At 39.6% G+C, this 19,713-nt stretch overlaps 1 protein-coding gene across 3 annotated transcripts in view; it reads left to right on the forward strand.

The window, feature by feature from the left end:
* zgc:172282 (leucine-rich repeat and fibronectin type III domain-containing protein 1-like protein) overlaps positions 1-19,713 on the forward strand; it is a 196,664-nt gene that overhangs the window by 103,190 nt on the left and 73,761 nt on the right. For all 3 annotated transcript variants that reach the window (XM_035946634.2, XM_035946635.2, XM_023266811.3), the window contains exons 4-8: positions 1,160-1,311; positions 1,533-1,786; positions 1,940-2,183; positions 2,293-2,450; positions 3,546-3,926. In XM_035946634.2, the coding sequence (XP_035802527.1) occupies positions 1,160-1,311; positions 1,533-1,786; positions 1,940-2,183; positions 2,293-2,450; positions 3,546-3,926 (1,189 nt within the window). The remainder of the gene's footprint in view (positions 1-1,159; positions 1,312-1,532; positions 1,787-1,939; positions 2,184-2,292; positions 2,451-3,545; positions 3,927-19,713) is intronic.

A 19,713-nucleotide genomic window follows, 5' to 3' on the forward strand; every position in this document is an offset into this window, starting at 1 on the left:
CTTTTAAAATCAATTCTGCAACAAACAGACCAGTGAAGCTGTTTAGAAAATGTAGTGATGGGGTCAGATTTCTAGTCTAGGCTGCTGTATTCTGAATAAACTAGAGCTGATGAATAAATTTAGCAGGAAGAGCACAAATAAGGGCATCACACCATTCTAGAGCTGGTGACAAAGACATGGACTAATCTATCTGAAAAATAAAGCAATTTTAAGATTCTGCTGAGCTGCTGGAGGTTTTACTACCTTTGGAGACTTTGCAGGAGTGAAGCAAAAAATTTGTGTTGTGTGGTAATGTTATTGGGATCATCATACAGTTGAGTATCATCTGCATAGCTATTACAACTCATCTCAACAGCCAAGTGGAATCATTACACAAATAAACAGTAGGAAACATATGCAAAACAGCTGATTTGTTCCCTTAAAAAGGTGATCAATGTACAGAGGAAAAGCTACATATAGCCTCTTCTCAAAAACAGACAAAGCACTTGCACATTCGCTTTAAAATACATATATAGTGTACATATATATAGTATATATATATTGAGAAAATAATACACCTTCCAGAGTATCAATGTAGAAAATAGAGACTTCATAGTTAATGGAGAACTCCTTTTCATTTGGTTTGTGCTTCGGAATCCAATACATTTAAGCTAATAGGAACTCTTCTCAGGCTATGAACACTCTTCATATGGCCTCTCCAACCTCTTACACAACACTCTTGTCCTGAACATTCAGTCATTAGGCAGGGAAGACAGTCAAACAGCTACTAGAAGCGATGGTTCAGCAACAGTTATAAGTGGATAATTATCATATGAATGAATGCTAGACCTGAACTTTAAAACTAAGTTTACTTCCACAATAGCCTTGTGCTCAGTAAAATCAAGTTAAAGCACTTCAGTAAATGTATCTACCTTTTTTCTTATTCATCTTATATTTCCTCTTACATCTAAGAAACAAACAATTTCATAAAAAGCTCCAGAACACTGCAAATGTGAGTCATCGACTTTTGTCAAAGTACCTCATTCTAGGGTCATTCAAACAATCGTGCTCTGAAACTTGTTTAGTGCACAAGCTGTGTTCCATTCTTCCTCATTACTCTACCTTATGCATATCCTGATACTTGGGACTGAGTCTTTGCGTTTGTTTGGCTCCCTCCTAGCTGTCCGAAGAAAGGACTTTGCCAACATGACCAGCCTGTTACATCTGACCCTGTCCAGAAACACCATCAGTCAGATCCTTCCGTCAGCCTTCAGTGACCTACGGCGACTGCGAGCGCTCCATCTGGACTCTAATAGACTAACTGTGATCAAGGTACGATGGATGAATGAACGGAATAACCGTAGTGAATGGAAATGAATAGTCAGGATCAGACAACACAGCCAGACAAAATTTCAGCTGAGATAGAGGCTTAACAGATATACAAAACTCAGCAACAGATCTACAGTGACAAATGATGCACAGAACAGTAAATACAGTGAATGTACCTGACAAATACTCAAAACTTCTATCTGTTTACTTTTTTCAACAACCAGGATGACCATTTCAAAGGTCTGACCAATCTTCGCCATCTGATCTTGGCCAACAACCAGCTTCACTCAATATCTCCTCATGCCTTCGATGACTTCTTGTCCACACTGGAGGATCTAGACCTCAGTTATAACAACCTTGCCCAAGTGCCCTGGGACACAATTGGGCGCCTAACCAATGTCAATACCCTAAATATGGACCATAACCTCATAGAAAATGTTCCACAGGGGGTATTCACCAACCTGCACAAACTGGCCCGGTAAGGACATACAAATGAAGGGGTGACTTGTAAAATATAATGTGTAGGTGCAATGATGGGTTAACTGGTTGGCCAAAGAAATATCCTGTTGTCTCTCCTTTAATGTTATATGTCTATTTTTTCCCTTTCTCCCTACACCATGTCCTTAAACAGGCTAGACATGACGTCCAACAAGCTAAAGAAGATCCCTCCAGATCCGCTGTTCCTGAGAATTCCAGTTTATGCCAAGTCCAAAGGCTCTCCCCTCTCCTCTCTTGTGTTGAGTTTTGGTGGTAACCCCCTTCACTGTAACTGTGAACTTCTGTGGTTGAGGAGATTAACCAGAGAAGATGACCTGGAGACATGCGCCTCTCCCCCCGACCTCAGTGCCAAGTACTTCTGGACAATACCTGAAGAGGTGACATTTTTCTGCTTTTTTATTCGTGCCATGCAGAAAATTAATAAAAAGCGATGTCAAATAACCAAGACAGCATGTCAAGCATGACCTTATCTATTTCGCCCTTTAGGAGTTTATTTGCGATCCACCGGTTCTGACCCGAAAGTCACCCCATACTGTGGCTATGGAAGGCCAACCTGCCAGTCTGAAGTGCAAAGCAAACGGTGACCCAGAGCCTGAAGTCCACTGGATCAGCCCTGAAGGGCGACTTATATCAAATGGCTCCAGGTATTAATATGATCCTATGGTGTAGTTTGATTCATTGCTTTTCTCATTGGGCCTACAGCTTATACAGTTTTTGATTCAGTGATGTTGGAAACCTGGTAATAGAGGTTGGTGGGTGTAAGAGAGGAGTTGTTTAAATAGTTACTCTTGCACTGCTGTAGTTCACTGCCATGTGTCAATGTGCATCCAAGTCAGAAAGACGATACATCTTAGATAATTTCTGTCTTGGCTGTAGTTGGGCGTAGGCACTTGACTTGTGTGGGCCAACTCAGAAAGAAGATTATAAGATAGTTGTTGAGGTCAGAATCTCCTCACCCATGACACCTTTCTTTCATCCTGATCTGGTAACCTAGTTGGCACACTTATCAGATACGAGTTTTGTGGGTATGGCTTTATATATACAACATATTGAAATGTAATGTGTATTTTTTGCAGCTGTTTGGGAACTGTTTGATTTTCCACTTGGAGTTGCATTATTAAATATTTAACCAGAGCAGCCAAGTTTATGGGTATGAAGCATTGTTTATTTTTTGTTGGCAAGTGCCATTTGTGGTAATTCTGAAAATTATGGGGATGAATCACAAGACCGATCAGCAACATAACCCCTCAGCCTGGCTGTCACTGCATTGATTACGATTAGAGTCCGGGTGGATGCTGGTGGTGGAAGTTGGCATCAGCATTAGGTGCTGGAGGCAGCAAAGTACACATGCGAGTAAATGGCTTATTAAAGTGAACACTGATTAGCAATTAGGTGGAGAGTGGGAGACAGAGAAGGAGGGCTTGTGGGACCGAGACGTGGAAGTGGATGTGACTTGATCATGTCTTCACTAAATTGAATGGGGAGTAAATCGTGTCCTGGCCCGTGTTTGTATGACGTTCTGATTCTGCCAATCCAAGCTGTAATGAGAATTAGAACAGCATCCTATCTGAATGACTGGGAGCCAGCAGATGTGACTTGGAGGAAAAGAATAAAAATGAGGGATTAGAGGGAAGGGAATTAAAAATTGCTGCATGAACTTTTACAAAGCTCCCTATATGTTTGTTACATTTCAGTAAAGATAACCATTACAACGACATCTCAATTTCCTTTTGCTTCAGAACTTTAGTCTTCCCCAACGGAAGCCTGGAGATCAACGTAACGTCCCTGAAGGACTCAGGAAACTTCACCTGCATTGCCTCCAACGCAGCAGGTGAATCCACAGGAAGGGTGGAGTTAGTCGTCACGGCGATGCCCCATCTGGCAAACAGCACCAGTCGCAGCCGAGACCCTTCCTCCGATCCTGCCCCCTCTGACATCCTGACCTCCTCTAAAGTTGCGTTGCCCAACAACGAGACTAGAGTGGCAGACAGGAGGGTCTCACTGGTGGAGCTGACGGGGAACTCTGCCCTCATTAGATGGAGCAGTCAAACTCCAACATCAGGAGTCAGGATGTTCCAAGTCCAGTACAACAGCTCTGGGGATGACACACTGGTTTACAGGTCTGTCCATCTGCACTGTCAATTTATCCATTGTATATCTGTGTTTTAATTTTCTGTCTGTAGCATCGATGGTGACTTTTAGGAATCTTTTAAAGCATATAAGAGCCATTCGTGTGCCTGTATGTGTTTAAAAGTGTGATCGTGTGTGGAGCTGTATGCAAGTTAATCAGGAGACATCAGCCATCGCTACGAGGATGAGAGCAGATGACAGATGATATAAGTGGAGATTAGCGCCATCCAGTCGTAAAAGTCTAATCAACTGAAATGATAAAGACATCTGTAGTGGAACAGAGCCATTGTCGGGTTCACTGAACACAGGCTAGTCAGGGCCAAATGTGAGGAAAGTCTGTCGAACAAGTTTTAATGCTCGTCTCTTAGTTTGCTTTACTACTGTGCTGATACTTTTGCTGCATGCTTTTATTACCAGCATTTTCATTATGGCTTTATGAATGAGACGTTTTCCTATGTTTTGTGAGATTTGGCTTGATGAGGGCATTGGCATTGTCGTTATGTTGGCAGTTTTGGCTGCTACTGAGTGAATGAAATCAAATCACTACAACCGTAAATACACAAAGTCCTGAATGTATAAAAGAGGGATCATATATTTCACTTAAACAGATGTCTTAAACAAACAGGTAAGTGTTCAGATCTTTGTGCACAACATGCTACAGCACACTGAGCTGGGAATGAACTAACTTAGAATTGTAATGATGTTATCATTGAATTTAGCCTCATTTAATGCACAACATTCAAATATGTAGGAAACTTATCCAGTTCTTTACTATTCAGTATGCTTTATTTGCATGCATATCAGGGTAACAATTCTGCCAAAGCATTCAGGATGGTGAAATTAAAGAAAACAAGAGGTGAGGAGATTTTTAAAAATGAAAAATAAAATTGATGATTAAAAAGAACAAAAAAGAAAATCCAAAGAGTGTAAATACATGTTTTGTGGATATGTGAGTATGTTTGCCACATGTATAGTAGGCTCTGTCAAGATAATTAAGGTATTCAGTGATATTTTAAGTATATATCCCTCAGATTGTGACATGCAGGCACAGTCTATTACTTTTCTTTGGCATATAGTTCTGTAAAGTTTGGAATTTATAAGTCAAAATTTTCAAAGTATTCCTCTCTTACATGATTATATTTGACACATTTTAAATGTATCTGCATCTTTGTTCCACCTCACCTGTCGTGCAGTGACCACTGACTCTTTACTTTTTCAGTCATCCTTTCTCTATCACGCTTCTGTGGTCACTCGTTTGGTTGGGATCTGCCTCTTATTTGCATATCTGACGGTGAAAGTATACTCTGCCAAGTTATTCATGATTTGGGGCCAGATAGCAAAGGAGATTGTTTTGTGGTTGATCAGTGTTAGGTGTTATCTGATCAGTAAATCCTCGGACCGGTCAGACAGAAAAGGGGATTTAGGGGGTTGAGCTCTTAAGTTTGTGGTTCCTGAAATTTCAGTGTCTTGGGGGCTCGATCTGAGAAGTAACCAAAATGTAAGAGTTTTTTTTTTTTAAATGTTAATATTCGATGGATAATGGCCTAGATGTGCTATGGGTACTTTGGTTAGTGGTCGATGTTTAATATGGATCTATGAATTCTGCATGCAGGACCTCTTATGGGATTGAAACACTGAAATATACTGAGAGATGAATGTTCCCAAGAAGAAGTGCTGGTTCAGTGTATATGACATACATGTACAGACTTGAGTGTTTTGTTTCTAGATCTAAATGAAAGGTTGATGTAAACACTAAAATAATTTTTCTTTGGCTTAAAATGGAAACAGAAGATCCACTTAAGAAGCCTTTTACAATAACACCTTGATGATTCATTAATGACTAGCTCCTGAATAACTTTAAATATATACAGAAACATAGCATATGTCAGACAGCAGTCTCTCTTGATTTAAATTCATAATTATTCAGGAAAATCTTATGCAGACAGAAGTCCCCAACTTTTCATTGCCTAACAGTTCATTAATACACTGTGTTCTCTCCTAACTCATCGCTCATCTGTTATGTAGTCCTCAATCCAGGGTTTTTCAGGAACGACTCATCAAGAATTATTACGTAGTTCTCAGTTTGTTCCTGTTTTCTTCAACACTCAGATTTCTATGCATCACATTCTAAAGTACCACTCATGCACTTGATATGAGTTATGGCATGTTACCGCTTTCATCCCTTGACTATTTAGAATTATAAGGTGATGTGCAAACTGCACTGTTATTGATTTGAATATCTGAAACCATGCATTAATATGGATGCAATCGCATTTAGATTGGCAGGTTGTTTTCTGCTGCTGCTGGTTTGGATCCCTCTCGTACGGTGTATTTATTGATGGCTCTGTCTCTCTTCGGTACAGAATGTTTATGTACCTGTCAGTGGGGGAGATTTCTCTCCGCAATCCTTCTCACCTACTCTGCCGCTTCCTCTTTTAACTGCTACAGCTGAGGGATGCCTCTCTGGAGTTGTGTGAGAAAGAGTGTGGTTAACTACCACCGAGCACTTGCAGGCGATGTAGTCGCGTTCTCATCGAAATCTTTGCACTCTTAGGGAATCTTCCACATTCTCTCTCTCAAAACCCAAAGCTCTGGCAACATCACTGCCTCATTCTCTCTGTGAATGCTTGGGAAAGCCCGGTTTATTTTCAGAGCTCAGGAGTTTTCATATGTTAGGAAGTTGCCATGGCAACAGTTTGGGAACATCTCCTAGATCTTGTTATGAATGACAGGTGGTTTTAATACTATCACACACAAGTACTGTGGGCTGGTTATTTTTTTTTTCTGAGGTGCAAATAAAATGGCCAAATATATCACCCCATCTGCTGTAATAACAGAAGTAAATCAAAAATGCCTTCACAGCCTTACAAAATTGTCTGATAACCAATTTGGCCTTTTTCCTCTTGATCAACAGCTGAAATTGTCTCTCTGGGGAAAGTAATCCTTGGAAGGAGAATGTCTGACAGAATCAGATCCATTCATGTTGACAGGAGAAACAGACAGTTCCTCTTAATTTGTGAAAAGTCAAGACTTCTGAGATATGAAAATGGGAGTCTGTACAGAAATGTGATTGTGGTGTTATTTCTCAGAGAGGGAGACAGAACACTTTGTTCAGGACAAGTCTCCTTTACCTACTCTGATAGTCTGCTAACTGTGGGAGACAAGCAGCTTCTTGCAATTCCAAACATGTTTTCATACATTTTCATATGTATTTAATGTGGTCCTGCATAGCAACAGTCCATCTGCAACTAGCAGGGCAATGCTGCATGCTGTTAGTGGCCCTGGTCACATAGATGTCGTTGTAAGTGTAAATGTGTGTTTTCTTTTGAGCTTCAGATTGTTTAACAGATTACCTAAGTGTTTTGCAATTCTGAATAAACTGTACATCTCAAAATTTTAAAGTTACTGTCTTACACAAGTACTAAAGCAATCAACCCAAAAATGCACGAGTGTTTTCTAACCTTTTAAACAGTTTTATTGATCTGGCATAACAAAGATTAAACCACATAATTATAATCTGACTGCCTGCAATTTGTTCAGAAAGCAACAACAGCAAACCCACAAAAATATATGTTGTAATTAGTAAAATGTATGCCATCATATATAGACAGAAGAGACATTTATAGAAAGACCCGTTTAGAGATAGAATGTGTCTATTTTTTAATTAATCTGAAAGAAAAAACATCTTCAAATTCCATAAGTAAAAGCACCACAACTGTTGGGCCAAAGCGAATAATTTCAGGTTCAATGGATAAGAGACACTTGCGAGAATTCTGAAGCACGATAAGCCCTCTTGTTCCCATAACAACGACAAGGTGAGATCTGAAATAGTTCAGGAATAACAAACATTTTCTGTTCCATTTGGATGCTGTCAGACCATTAAACAGTTATGGGTTGTTATGCCCATAGATATCAGCAGTAGGTGCACTTCTGCACATACTACTAGGCCAGAAGGTGTGTTGGCATCCATTGCGATCACTGATCAGCTGAAAGAAACCCAGATTATGGAAGGAACCTCTTGCAGTTACATTAATAGGTGCATGTAAAATCTCCACTGGAGTCTTCACCCCAGAAAACTGCCAAATGGAACTTTGTAACAAGTGGAAATGGTATATTTAACATAAACCACAACCCTTTCCTGGACTAAGTTTAACCAAACAATGAGTGAAAACTAAGGTAAACAAGCCTATGTCAGAAAGTAATATGAAAATAATGGTCTCAGATGCGAGTTTGATGACTTATATCACCTTAAGTCACCAAATGTGAACTTTTGTTCCGCTTTAAGTGTGACTGGAAACATGTGATGGCACCACCATTAAATGGGGTGACAAAAGAGCACCATGAAATGAGTTGATAATGGGCTACTTCACCTACTAGAGGGTGAAGGAGGTCAACTACTGCCAGTATCAATAGGTGTGAAAACAACTGATAGCAGCCATTAAATATTCTGACAACCAAAACAGGTGCATTTTCATTTCTGCCTAATGAAAACTGTAAATCAGAAAGTACGCCCTGAAACAATGAGTTAGTCAACGCAAATGTTATTGAACTCGTTCTAAAAATTCCCAGCTGCAATCCTACAAAATTTGATGCAAAAGAAATTAAACTCGACAATACCACACAGTAGTGTTTTACAGCCTTCTAAAAATGCCGGCAGGTTGCATTTTAATAACAGATACAGACTACTCCCACTACTGGGACCTCATTACAAAGCCTCAATATATCACTATTCTGAATATATCTCTATCTAGACTATTAAATTTCATGTTTATACTCTACTATCTTACACATAGGTGGCTGTAACTTCTCATAGACCTACACCAACTAAACTGAAATCAGGCAGTTGCGTTATAATTAACCATTAACTTACTTTCTCGTGGTCACCAACACATACCTCCACTGTTTTGCCGTCAAAGGTGGATGGACAGATGTGGCATCTCTTACATTTCTCTCAGCTGAAGTGGCTCTGTTTCTAACCAAACATAATACCTTTTTTTTTTTATTCTTCAGCTCTATGTCAGATCTTGGTATGATTTCATGTTCAGCCTCTGTGTGAACCGGGCTGAACCTTTAAAGCTCCCCCCTCTTCCAATGAGCTCACTCTGTTCTGACTGAATAAACAGAAACTGCCCCTCAGCAGACTCCCGCAGGCTCTAGAGGCTTCATAAAGAAACAAGTCAGTTTTCACTTTTTGTCTCTCTTGTGCCAAATACTTGATCATTTTTCCTTCGGAGCTCATGTCATCTGAAGTAGCTTTGTCACTGTCATGCTGCCCTTCTGTTTTTAATCATCTAAACCCCAAAACCAGCAGTAGGCTTTAAATGCTTGCTATCTTTAAAAACATCCAAAATTACACCATTTATCAGAGCCAGAAACTGTAAAACGACATCTGCCAGACATTTCCTTAACTACTCATTTGTGATGTGCTGTGCCATCACAAACAAATCCAGGTTTAAGATTGTGATATTTCTTCAAAATCAATGAATTCAACATGTCACGTTAAAAACAACAACAAAAAAACGTAAAAATAAAGGATTTGAACTAATTAGATTCTCTAAAAACTAAAAATTCCGTCCTCAATGCACCTGCTGTGACCAAGAGTCACGTGACAAAAAAACTGGCACTTTTTGGCTGAACTGGGCTGAACTGCAGGCAGTGTTTACACAGAGCAGATAGCAAACAAATTCAAATTGTAAGTAGCAAAATATCTATAGTAGGTACAGTCATTATTTTCCCCACAGTATTGGCAACACCTTTATCATTTGGAGAGCTGCTTGCAACACAACCCACTAATATGAAAGAAAATCCCGCTCCGCACTAAACCTGTGCCACCATGTTCCCCAGCCAGTAAGTCATTATAAACAAGCTTCTTTATCAGTGTGCTTGTATTAATTAATGGTAACACCGAAACAACAGTACCGTTATGGGGTCAAACTGAAAAACACAAGATTACCTGCTGTCACTTGCTTCCAGCACAATTTGCTCTCTTGAAAACATGTATGAGCCGTATTCTGTGGCTGCTAACGCAGACATAAAAACAGACTGCCATTGCTTCCCATTAAAAAGATGAAAGGTGGAAGATGGAGTGGCTTTTACTGTGAAGCCATCAGAGCAAACATACACAAAAGAATCATCAAAAAGACATCTACAAAACAACGGCCATTTCTCACAAGTTTTCAACAGCAGATCAGTTTTCAATTTTAACAAGGGAGTGATGGAAAAACAAACACAAAAAATAGGCACAGTTAGCTGTTAGACGAAGAGCTGCAGGCAACAGGCTGCACACCTCCAACTCTAAAGGCGAGATAACTAATTCTATGGTGTCCTGTGTGGAAAACAGCTTGTACCATGTGGAGCATGAAATCAGACTGAGATTGCAATTATTTTAGACTGTCTACTTTATGGAAACAATGTTTTTGTTTGGTGTCGCTGTAAATGAATACACTAGTTGCAGTTCTTTGACAAAGCCGCTCAAGAGGAGTTCGCAGTAGTATTTAACCGCACTTGCTGTTACCACAGTAACAGGATTCCAACGTTGAGGTTGGAGGTTGACAAAAAAAAAAATCCAAGGTCTCAACAGCAGTGTGACTATTTCAGCACAGGAAACCCAGAAACTGTCAAATAAAAGAGAAAAAAGCATCAGAGTGGGATGTAGCGCAGCTCAGTGCAACAACAAAGCTCTGTACTGCATATTGTATAAATCGTTGTGATGTTACTTCACTATATAAGATCAGGGCTGAATCTTCCGTCTGACATCTCAGATGGGATGTGATCAGAGGGCTTTGTGAGATTAATATCCATTAGAAGGCATCAACATTGCACCAGCGCACTACTGAGTAAAAGAAAACAAATGAAGCAGCCCTGAGTGTGAGCATACAGTTCCTCTCTTCTATCTTCCTACAGTCAATATCCATTAAGGGGGGTGAGGCACAAAGCAATGAGGAGAGGGCACAAAGTGCTGAGGACTACGAAAGAGAAACCAACACTGGTGCAGCAAGGAGAGGCCATTTGAGCTTAATGCATTTATTTAGCTATCTATTCGTTATTTCTGGTCAATTTTTTTTTAAAAAAAACACGTATTTAAACTGATTAGTGCAACACATGTTGAAGCTTAATCAATACTATTTAGAACTGATAGAAAAACGATCAAAGCGTGTTTCCTCCTCATGATTAGAAAATGAAAAGACTGCTTTGTGACGCAAGCACGGCTGCTACATGTAGAGTACATTAGAGCGGATGAAAGTCTGTCACGCTGCTGTGTTTAAATTATGACTCAGACTCATGATATCGAACACACAGAGGGCTGCGATTGGTGATTAAATGAATAAAACCAGTGGACTCAAATCACAGCATCTTGTAATGTATTCACTGCTCTCTGTGTCCTTTTTGATTTAACTTTTATTAAGCATGCTGCTTAAATAAGAACAACTAGCACTTCAGAAAGGCTACCGATCGTCTGGAGGTTTTCCAGACCATAGAGGGCTGTCTGCAGCAGTCTCAAAACCCCACCATTATGATTGTGATCAATGCTATTATTGCATCAAGTATGTGTGAGTCTGTGTGTGTGTGTATGTAACAACATGGAAACCATTGGTGCTACTTAACCCTGAGTCTCAGACATATTCATCATAACACCTTCACGAATATAATCAATACCTGTTGCAGTGTGGATGCAAGACTGAAAGAACGAACGACTTAATGATCTGAGTGCTGCGCCCTTTGCGGCCCGTCTCTCACGCTATTATAGTCTACTGTACATCACACTGGTTTCCTTCCCACAAGGAAACAACGTACAGCAGGCTGTGTACGTACTACTTCAAATAATCATTCCATTGGAAGAGAAAAAGAAATTCCTTGTAAATACACATATGAATAATTCATCGATTGTTATCTCTAAGTGCCTTGCAATGTTAAAGCGTGTATGTTTGTGCGCGCTATTTAAAAGGGGACTACAGATGCTCACAGTGATCATCATGCCTCTTCTGTATGTTTAACACAACTGCATATACATTCTTTATCATATCACCAACACACAAAAATAAACTGATTCAGCTTCAGCAACATATTATGAACACTTCAGTTTATTTACTGATGCTTATCACTATGCTTTGGTTTTGTGTATGAATTACTCATATATACTACTTATCTGCAGGATGGAAGGCACTATGATGTGCATGCTCTGTATAAATATAGCATTTTCTGCACTAATAACACAAACCAGAGGATATTATTGCAGAAATATCAGTAGGATATAAACAGAATTTCATCAAAGCAGAGCTTTTTTTCCCTATTATACATGTCTACTCTGTATTTGTTGATGCAAACACAAAGCATTGTACAGTGAACTTTAAAGACAATATTCAAGTACCAATTTGAGCGCAGAAGTTGTGTATTTTTCTTTCAATGCCAAATCGAAACTGTTGTTTTCTAAATGACTAGTTCTAGTAGCTGCTGAGGAGTCCTCTTGCCATGAATGAACTTTATGATACGTGTTATACAAGGTCTTGGCTGCTGAGTTTGTGCAGAAGCAGTGTCCCCTGAAGTGTGCTGCAGAAATGCAGAGGCGGTGACATAAACAGCAGACAGTTGATGTCATAATCCCACTCCATCCTCCTCCTCTCCTCACTGTTAGGTTCTGTCCTGTGGTTGGACATATAGGCTCTTTTTACGGTTTAGGGTCGAACTTAGCTATCAGACAGCAGGACTGATAAATCCTTGTGGATAAGCAGTAAAGCCTCTCTGATAAGTAGTAAAACACTGCACTTGATAGATTAATTTAGCCTCAACATTTCTGGCCACCTGAATGAATTAGATAAATCCACACAAGTTCTCATTTCGTCTCAACTTGACGCCTTCATTATTATCTGCTTCCACTTTATGTCACATGCTTAATTATCTCTTTTCCTGCCCTCTCTGTTATTTTATATTTCCTCAGGTAATCTTTTATTGCATTTTCCTCTTCTGTGAGGGTTTTTAAAGACGCTTTCCACTACTGCTTTTTTCTTCTTTCTTTTATAACTTACCCTAAAGCTACAACACGTAGCAGTGATTGTGTGAAGAAGAGGAGTCAAACTGGGAGCAAAATGAGAGCAGTGATGTCTGTAACCCTGGTGATGTTTAGTGCACACCAAAGATGGCACCTTCTGCAGTTACAGTGAAATGCTTTGTCTTCATATACAGCTTAATTATTCTACATTTCTACAATTTCATTTAGTAGACACTTTTATCCAAAGCAAAATACATCTGAGAGTTGATACAACACCGAAGGCAAAAACAATTTGGATAAGTGCCATAAGACAAATTACAGGTATTTATGAATTTATTGGATTTAACCTATAGCTGCATGTCTGTTTCTATGTGAATTTCTATTTTGGTTTGTCTCAAGGGGAAACACTGCTGTGGTGAAGATCCATTGTGAATGCAAAATGTGACATCTTAGCTCTTGTGTGTGTACTGCACTTGTGACATGGGCGGCTCTCCAAGCCCTGCAGAGTTACTATCGAAACGCAGACCTGACCCCCTAATGGACATGGTCGGCCTTAGCACAGTGCAACATGAGCAGAATCTGTCATAACAATGTGGAGATCTGCCAGTCGGTGCATCCTGTCTGAGGATTGAATTTGCAGTAGAAACTTTAACTGTGCTGCAGCCGGAGCACAGAGCGGATCTCTGAACTGCAAAACACAGGCTCATTTGTTCTTAAATATAATCCACCAGTGGTGTGACTGAGTCCTTGTGTGCATCAGAACTGGCAACAAGATGCCAGATTAGTTAGTAAGGAACACGAAAACTTAAATCTTATTTGTATGGAAATTGGGGAAACGATTTGTACACGTTTGACTTGATCAGCAACGTGCAGATTTTTTTCTTTTGGTAGAGAGCTTTCTGCAATGTGTTGAGTCAGCCTCTCGATGTAGGAGCCGACTCCATAAAGCACACACTTTAATTCAGGTACAGGAGCATGACTGTCTTTGAAGGTGTATTTACAGTACATTAACCTCCTGTCAGTGCATAAGCACACATTCACACACACGCAAACCTCTCCTGAAAATAGATATCACTTCAGAATACCTACTTTGAAACCAACACCTTTGATTCTTTTCTAAATTCACCCCTCTTCTTCAGTCTGGATCAGGTAAGAGTGACTACATCATGGAGTGCATGTGGGATCATTTTCTTTTGAGTATGTGCTTGTGTGTTTATTTGTGTCTGTGTGCCCCAGTTGATTTAAAAGACTTGCATTCGCCTCACATTCCTCTTGTCAGGCAAGAGCAGAGAGAGGTCAGTATGAATCTCTCTGTCTTGCTACCTTTTCTGCCCTGACCATGTTTTGTGGTTCATTAGACTGATAGACACATAACATCTGCAAAAATTTCTTCTCTTATGTCTTTTAATCAATTCTATCACTTATTTAAAGCTTGAAATACTCTGCACATTATGTGACATTTGCAAATGTAAATGTGCGCTTTGTACCCTACTACATGGATGATGACAAGCTTCGACACTCATGTCTTGTTATTTGTTCGATTCAATCATCAGAATGGTTGTAGCTCTAGTAGGCAGGGCTATTTTTGTTTGCTTGGGGAAAAAAACACATAAAGGATCAGTCTAAATGTCTACTTTTAATCCACTACAGTACCTTCTATTCTCTTATGAATGAACATAGCAGACAATGCACAGGCATTACGAAATTTAGAGACCCATTACAGCACTTAGAATGATATTAATAGTGAATTGTAAGCGTCATTAAACTGAAATATGAATGAACTGAAGTCTGCACACAAGCAGTATTTCTGTATCTGCGCGTATGGGGACCGGTTCAAAGCTTTTGGATGTCAGAACATTTCTGCCTGCTCCTCACATCTGAACAGAGTTTCAAAGGGCCGTTGAAGAGTAAAGACTTGGATTTAGGGTGAAGGTTGGAAAAAAGATTTAGTTTTGCTTTAGGGTAAAGGTTGGGTTAGAGATTTAGTTGTAATGCTTAAGGTTAGTATAAGGGACTTGGGGAGGCAGAATGCAAAGACCTACACGTGTGTGTTTGCATGCGTGTTTGATTGCGTAGCTAAAGAGCGCTGGGGGGTCATAGCAGTCGAGCAGGTGGTAGGAGCATCTGGAGCAAAGCTGGGTGGGCTGAGGTGTTCCTGCACGTTGGCAACTGCGTGTTGGGGAAAAAATAGACAAAGAGAGAGAATATACTCTATGTGCATGCAAGCGCAATTCTATTTTTTTTGACATGTACAGTAAATGAAGCACAGACAAGCTATGAAATATTCAATGTTTGTGGGGTGGATGTAGTTTCTGATTTTCATAGATCAGACTTGTTAGTAAATTCCACCAATTCCCAGTCTTGCAAACAAAACTAAAACTGCAATTCTGTAAAAGAAATCACTGAGAGGGACATTAAATACCCAAAAAAGCATCATCTTGCAGATCCCATTTGTATGTTAGAAAATGTTGAGTCTTTTGTCACTGCAAAAAATGTAAAGGAGTTCATTTTGCATGAATTATGATGCAGGTTAGCACATTTACAGTGTCACTTGAGGTCACTTGGTAACATTTTTTTTGGACATCAGTTGAAAAAAAGACAATGTTTCAATACAAAAAGTAAGATTTTATCTAAGTTGAATGTGTCCTCACGTATAGTTCACCTATGCACTTGTTTTATGTGTTTATTATCACATTTGCAAACAGCACTTACTGCACTCCATGCACCAATAAAGACTAAACAGACTGTAATTTGCCACAGATGATGCATCATTTTATTACCTTGATCTTAAATTTTGAGTGCCTTATTACTTTCAGGCAAATATACAACACAGTGGGTAGGTTGCAACCCTCTTTATTGCTTATTACTTACACTGTATATGTGCGTTAGTGTGAGGGTGAATGTCTGCGTGTTCACAAGTGAGAAAACAACAGAAAGATATAAAAAGATGGAAAGCTGTTTTTTTTTTAGAATTTCATTTTAGTCAAATGAAGCTTCACTGGACTAAATTGCACTCAGCTGGTGCTTGCAAGGGGCAGCGTTTTCCTAAAACACTGTAGTTTAGCTGGCAAATGAGCTCTGCAGGCAAGACCATGCAAAAAAAGAAAAAGAAGAAAAGAATTGTATAACCTGCTGTGGTAAATTGCATGATATGGATGAGTTCTAGCCCCATTTCACACTAAATTGTGGTTTAATGAGTGAGCCCTGGCCAGATGCATGTGACCTTGGAATGGGAAATTATATATTATATGGCTCGTGAAAGCAGAGGGGCAGACAAACCACTGCTTTTTACCTCTCTGTATGGCAGCAACTTGCTTTGATACCATTTACACACACAATGAAAATTCTGAGGACTTTAGAGGGTTTATGTTTCTCACCCTGCACTGGTTTTTAGAGGCTGCAGTGATGGCTGCTATATGCTCATACACACATGCAGAGGAGGGTTTGATGTATGGCCTCTGAAAGGTCAGTGCTGATACCAGCACTTCAGGACTGAAGTGGTTACTTTGCACTGATAATGTCACTATTTTCAGGTACGACATTTTCAATACATCTAGTCCTACAGCTACAATGGCATTTACAACTATTACAGTACACTCACAAATAGTTACTGATGTCAATAGCTTTATAGTGGAACATTACAGTTGTAATCATTTCAGGTTAACCCTCTGAATGCCAATGATTTATTTATTTATCATTTATTTATTTTTAATACTGTCACATTATTACTCATTGTGGCATCATTTTCACTCCAATATATGGTCCTGCACCTCTGTGAAAGCAGCACAACCATGGCTAGAGGTATGAGGACCTCAGGCATGTCATCCGTGTCTATATAACAAAGTTATAATGCCATAAATTATAAAAACTGAAAAAAGAACTACAATTTTTATTTGTACAACAATCCAAGAAACTTGGAATCAACATGTACAATGTCTTTCAAAGTGAGCACAGATTTTACCAATACTGGAAAAAATATGACTCCAAACCTCTGGATTTTAAGCTCAGATTTGGTTAATTTTCCCAACAAGTCACACATGATTAGGAGTTCAGAAATTTCAAAATCTGATGATTCTTTCTGTCTTTTACCATTTCTGTCATTTTGGTAATTTTTTGGATGACACAACTGTCATACCAACCGGCAGATTTTGGGGTTAATATTCAGGCTCAGATAAAGTTCCAATCACAATGCACACACACACACACACACACACACACACACACACACACACATACATCCATATGTACTCATGCGCACTTCTCAACACCCACACCCACTAGCGGCAATGAGCAGTCAGTTTGCTGTAGGTCATTGTCATTTAATTGAATGATTCACTGGATACGTCCTAACAAGCTTAAGGGTCTAATGACAAATGACTGCCCACACACATGTACGAGGGCACATACATACATTTACGTGCACCACACACTCTTGCATTGCTGGTACCTGCTGTGTTTGTACCAATTAAATGCAGAACTAATGAGTCAGATCAGAGAGGTTAAGTTCAAAGACACAGAAGACATGGTCTATTTAGTCATCTCTCTCATTTCTCTTCACATCTACAGTCTCTTACTCCCTTAACTAAATAAGCCTCCTCTAAGTCTACTGCTCTTCCCCCGTTTCACATTTGTTTCATTCATGTGCCCTTTCTTCTTTTATCCTTTATTTTTCCCTTCAATCTAGGTCACTTCTCTATCACTGTTTCTCGGTTTTTTTTCTGCCTTATTCTATCCATTTTCCCCCTCTTTACTCCCTGTTCTTTTGTGTTATTTTTGTATGTCATTTTGCTTATCTGCTCTTCTTTTTCCATATCTCGCCTTGTCTCTATTCTTGCTCCTCTCTGTATTCTTTAACTGGCAGCGTTAACCGTTCTATTTCTCCCTTCCTCCATTTCTTCCTTACTCTGCTTCCCTTTCCTCACCTCTCCTGGATATTTGCAGTGCTCAGCAGAACGCCGTTGGCTGTCCGACCCATAATCCCCTTGTTTGGTGTCTTGTTGCCATTTTCATCATCGTCCCAATCGATGCTTAATTATCCCCACCCCCCCTCGTCCACCCTCTCCAGTTTCTCTTCCCCTCATCATCCGTCCACAACCTCCCCCCCCCGCCAGCCCCAACCCTGCCTTCAGATCTTCATGGATGGAGGGAAAAGTAATTAAAAAGACACATGACACACAGCGGGCAAAGGGGGAGAGCAAGAGGAGGAAGGGAGTGGAGGAGGAGGAGAGGAAGCCAGAGAAGACGAGTGAGGATGCAGTGGGTTATAGGAGGAGACTATGGGGCAGGAAGGGGGAGGAGCAGAGAAAACTGGAGAGAACGAGAGGAAAGGAGAAGAGGGATTTGGATGATAAGTAGGGATAAGAGATGGGAGTCGGTGGATGGATTGCATCCCATAACACTCAATGGAATATAAGTAAACAAACTCTTCATTAATGACTGACTTTCTATCATGGGCTTACACAAGCTTAATATTCAAGCATGGTTTATCTATGTTTTAAGCTCCCCGGAAGCAGTGAACTCAGATTTCCTTATGTGACTGGGGCTATGCGTAAAGTAGAATATAAAGGTTTGGACTGTGTATTTAATCATCAGGACTCAACATCATTCCATTAATCAAAGGGAAATTTCAACCCATCAAAAAATAGTTTTTCCAGATCAGTAGTTATCGCCCAATAGAAAGCATGACAGTGCCACCCTCACTGGTGGAAATCATTACTTTTTTTTTTAATACATGTTCTTGATAAGGATGTCTCCTTCAAGTTTCTCTTTGTTTTTTGGCCCTGATCCAGTCAATTCTGATGTCATTTTTCTAAATAATACACACTCCGAGTGTTGTAGATTAGCTGTAGTACCTGTTTGAGCCACCAGTGGAAGTCTCATACTGTTTAATACTGTAGTCAGGCACTATCATGTTGGTAATTGACTACTATGGGACTTTAGCTGTTAAAGGAGCACTGTGATAAAGACTCCGACACAACACCTAATCGTTTCTAGCCAGTGAACTAGTGTTAATTTAAGATAAGATGCTTTAGGGAAGAGTTCTACATCCCAGTGGAACATCTGTTGGCTGTTTTTGTATTATTTCATGATTCATGTTTCAAGATGACAACAGATGTAAAAACAGACTCAACCATAGATTTATGCCGACGCAAATCAGAACTTACCATGATCCACCACATCCCAATCTGAGGATTCACGACATCCAAACATACACTCAATAACATGTCTGATACATGAAAAATAAATCATTGTTCAGGAACAGAAATGCAGCAGTAGCTACCTCTTTCTTCCGTGTCTCTAAACAGCTCTTTTGGGGGCAATAAAGACACTGTCCTGACAGCACAATATTGTCACCAACTACTAACTGCAGATTTACACTAAGCGGTGTAAAGTCACCCAATCAGCGTGTTCCAATCTGATGGCAATGCAAATCAATCAACAGCAGTGTTTTGCTTTTCGTGCTTACCGCTTAAAACAGAAAAAAAAACAGCGGTAGCGTAGACTAACTATCAGAGCACATTGTAGCTGCAGCGGATCAATAAGTTCTGTACATCATTTGAGTCATTTCTGCATATTGAACTTCTATACACAGTCTAATATATAAATTTGTTTTCAATAAGACCATTTTAAATGTACTAAAATGTAATTACTATAATCAGCAAATTAAAAAAAAAAATCATTCAAACATTTTATTGGCCCCTTTTTTAATGGTATACCAGTACAAAGTGCTTGTGCTATGTGCTCAGAATGATTAATTGCAGGAATGCCTTAACTTTACAAAAAAAAAACAA

The sequence above is a fragment of the Amphiprion ocellaris genome, chromosome 7 (assembly GCF_022539595.1).
Source record: "Amphiprion ocellaris isolate individual 3 ecotype Okinawa chromosome 7, ASM2253959v1, whole genome shotgun sequence".
Classification (NCBI taxonomy): Eukaryota; Metazoa; Chordata; class Actinopteri; family Pomacentridae; genus Amphiprion; species Amphiprion ocellaris.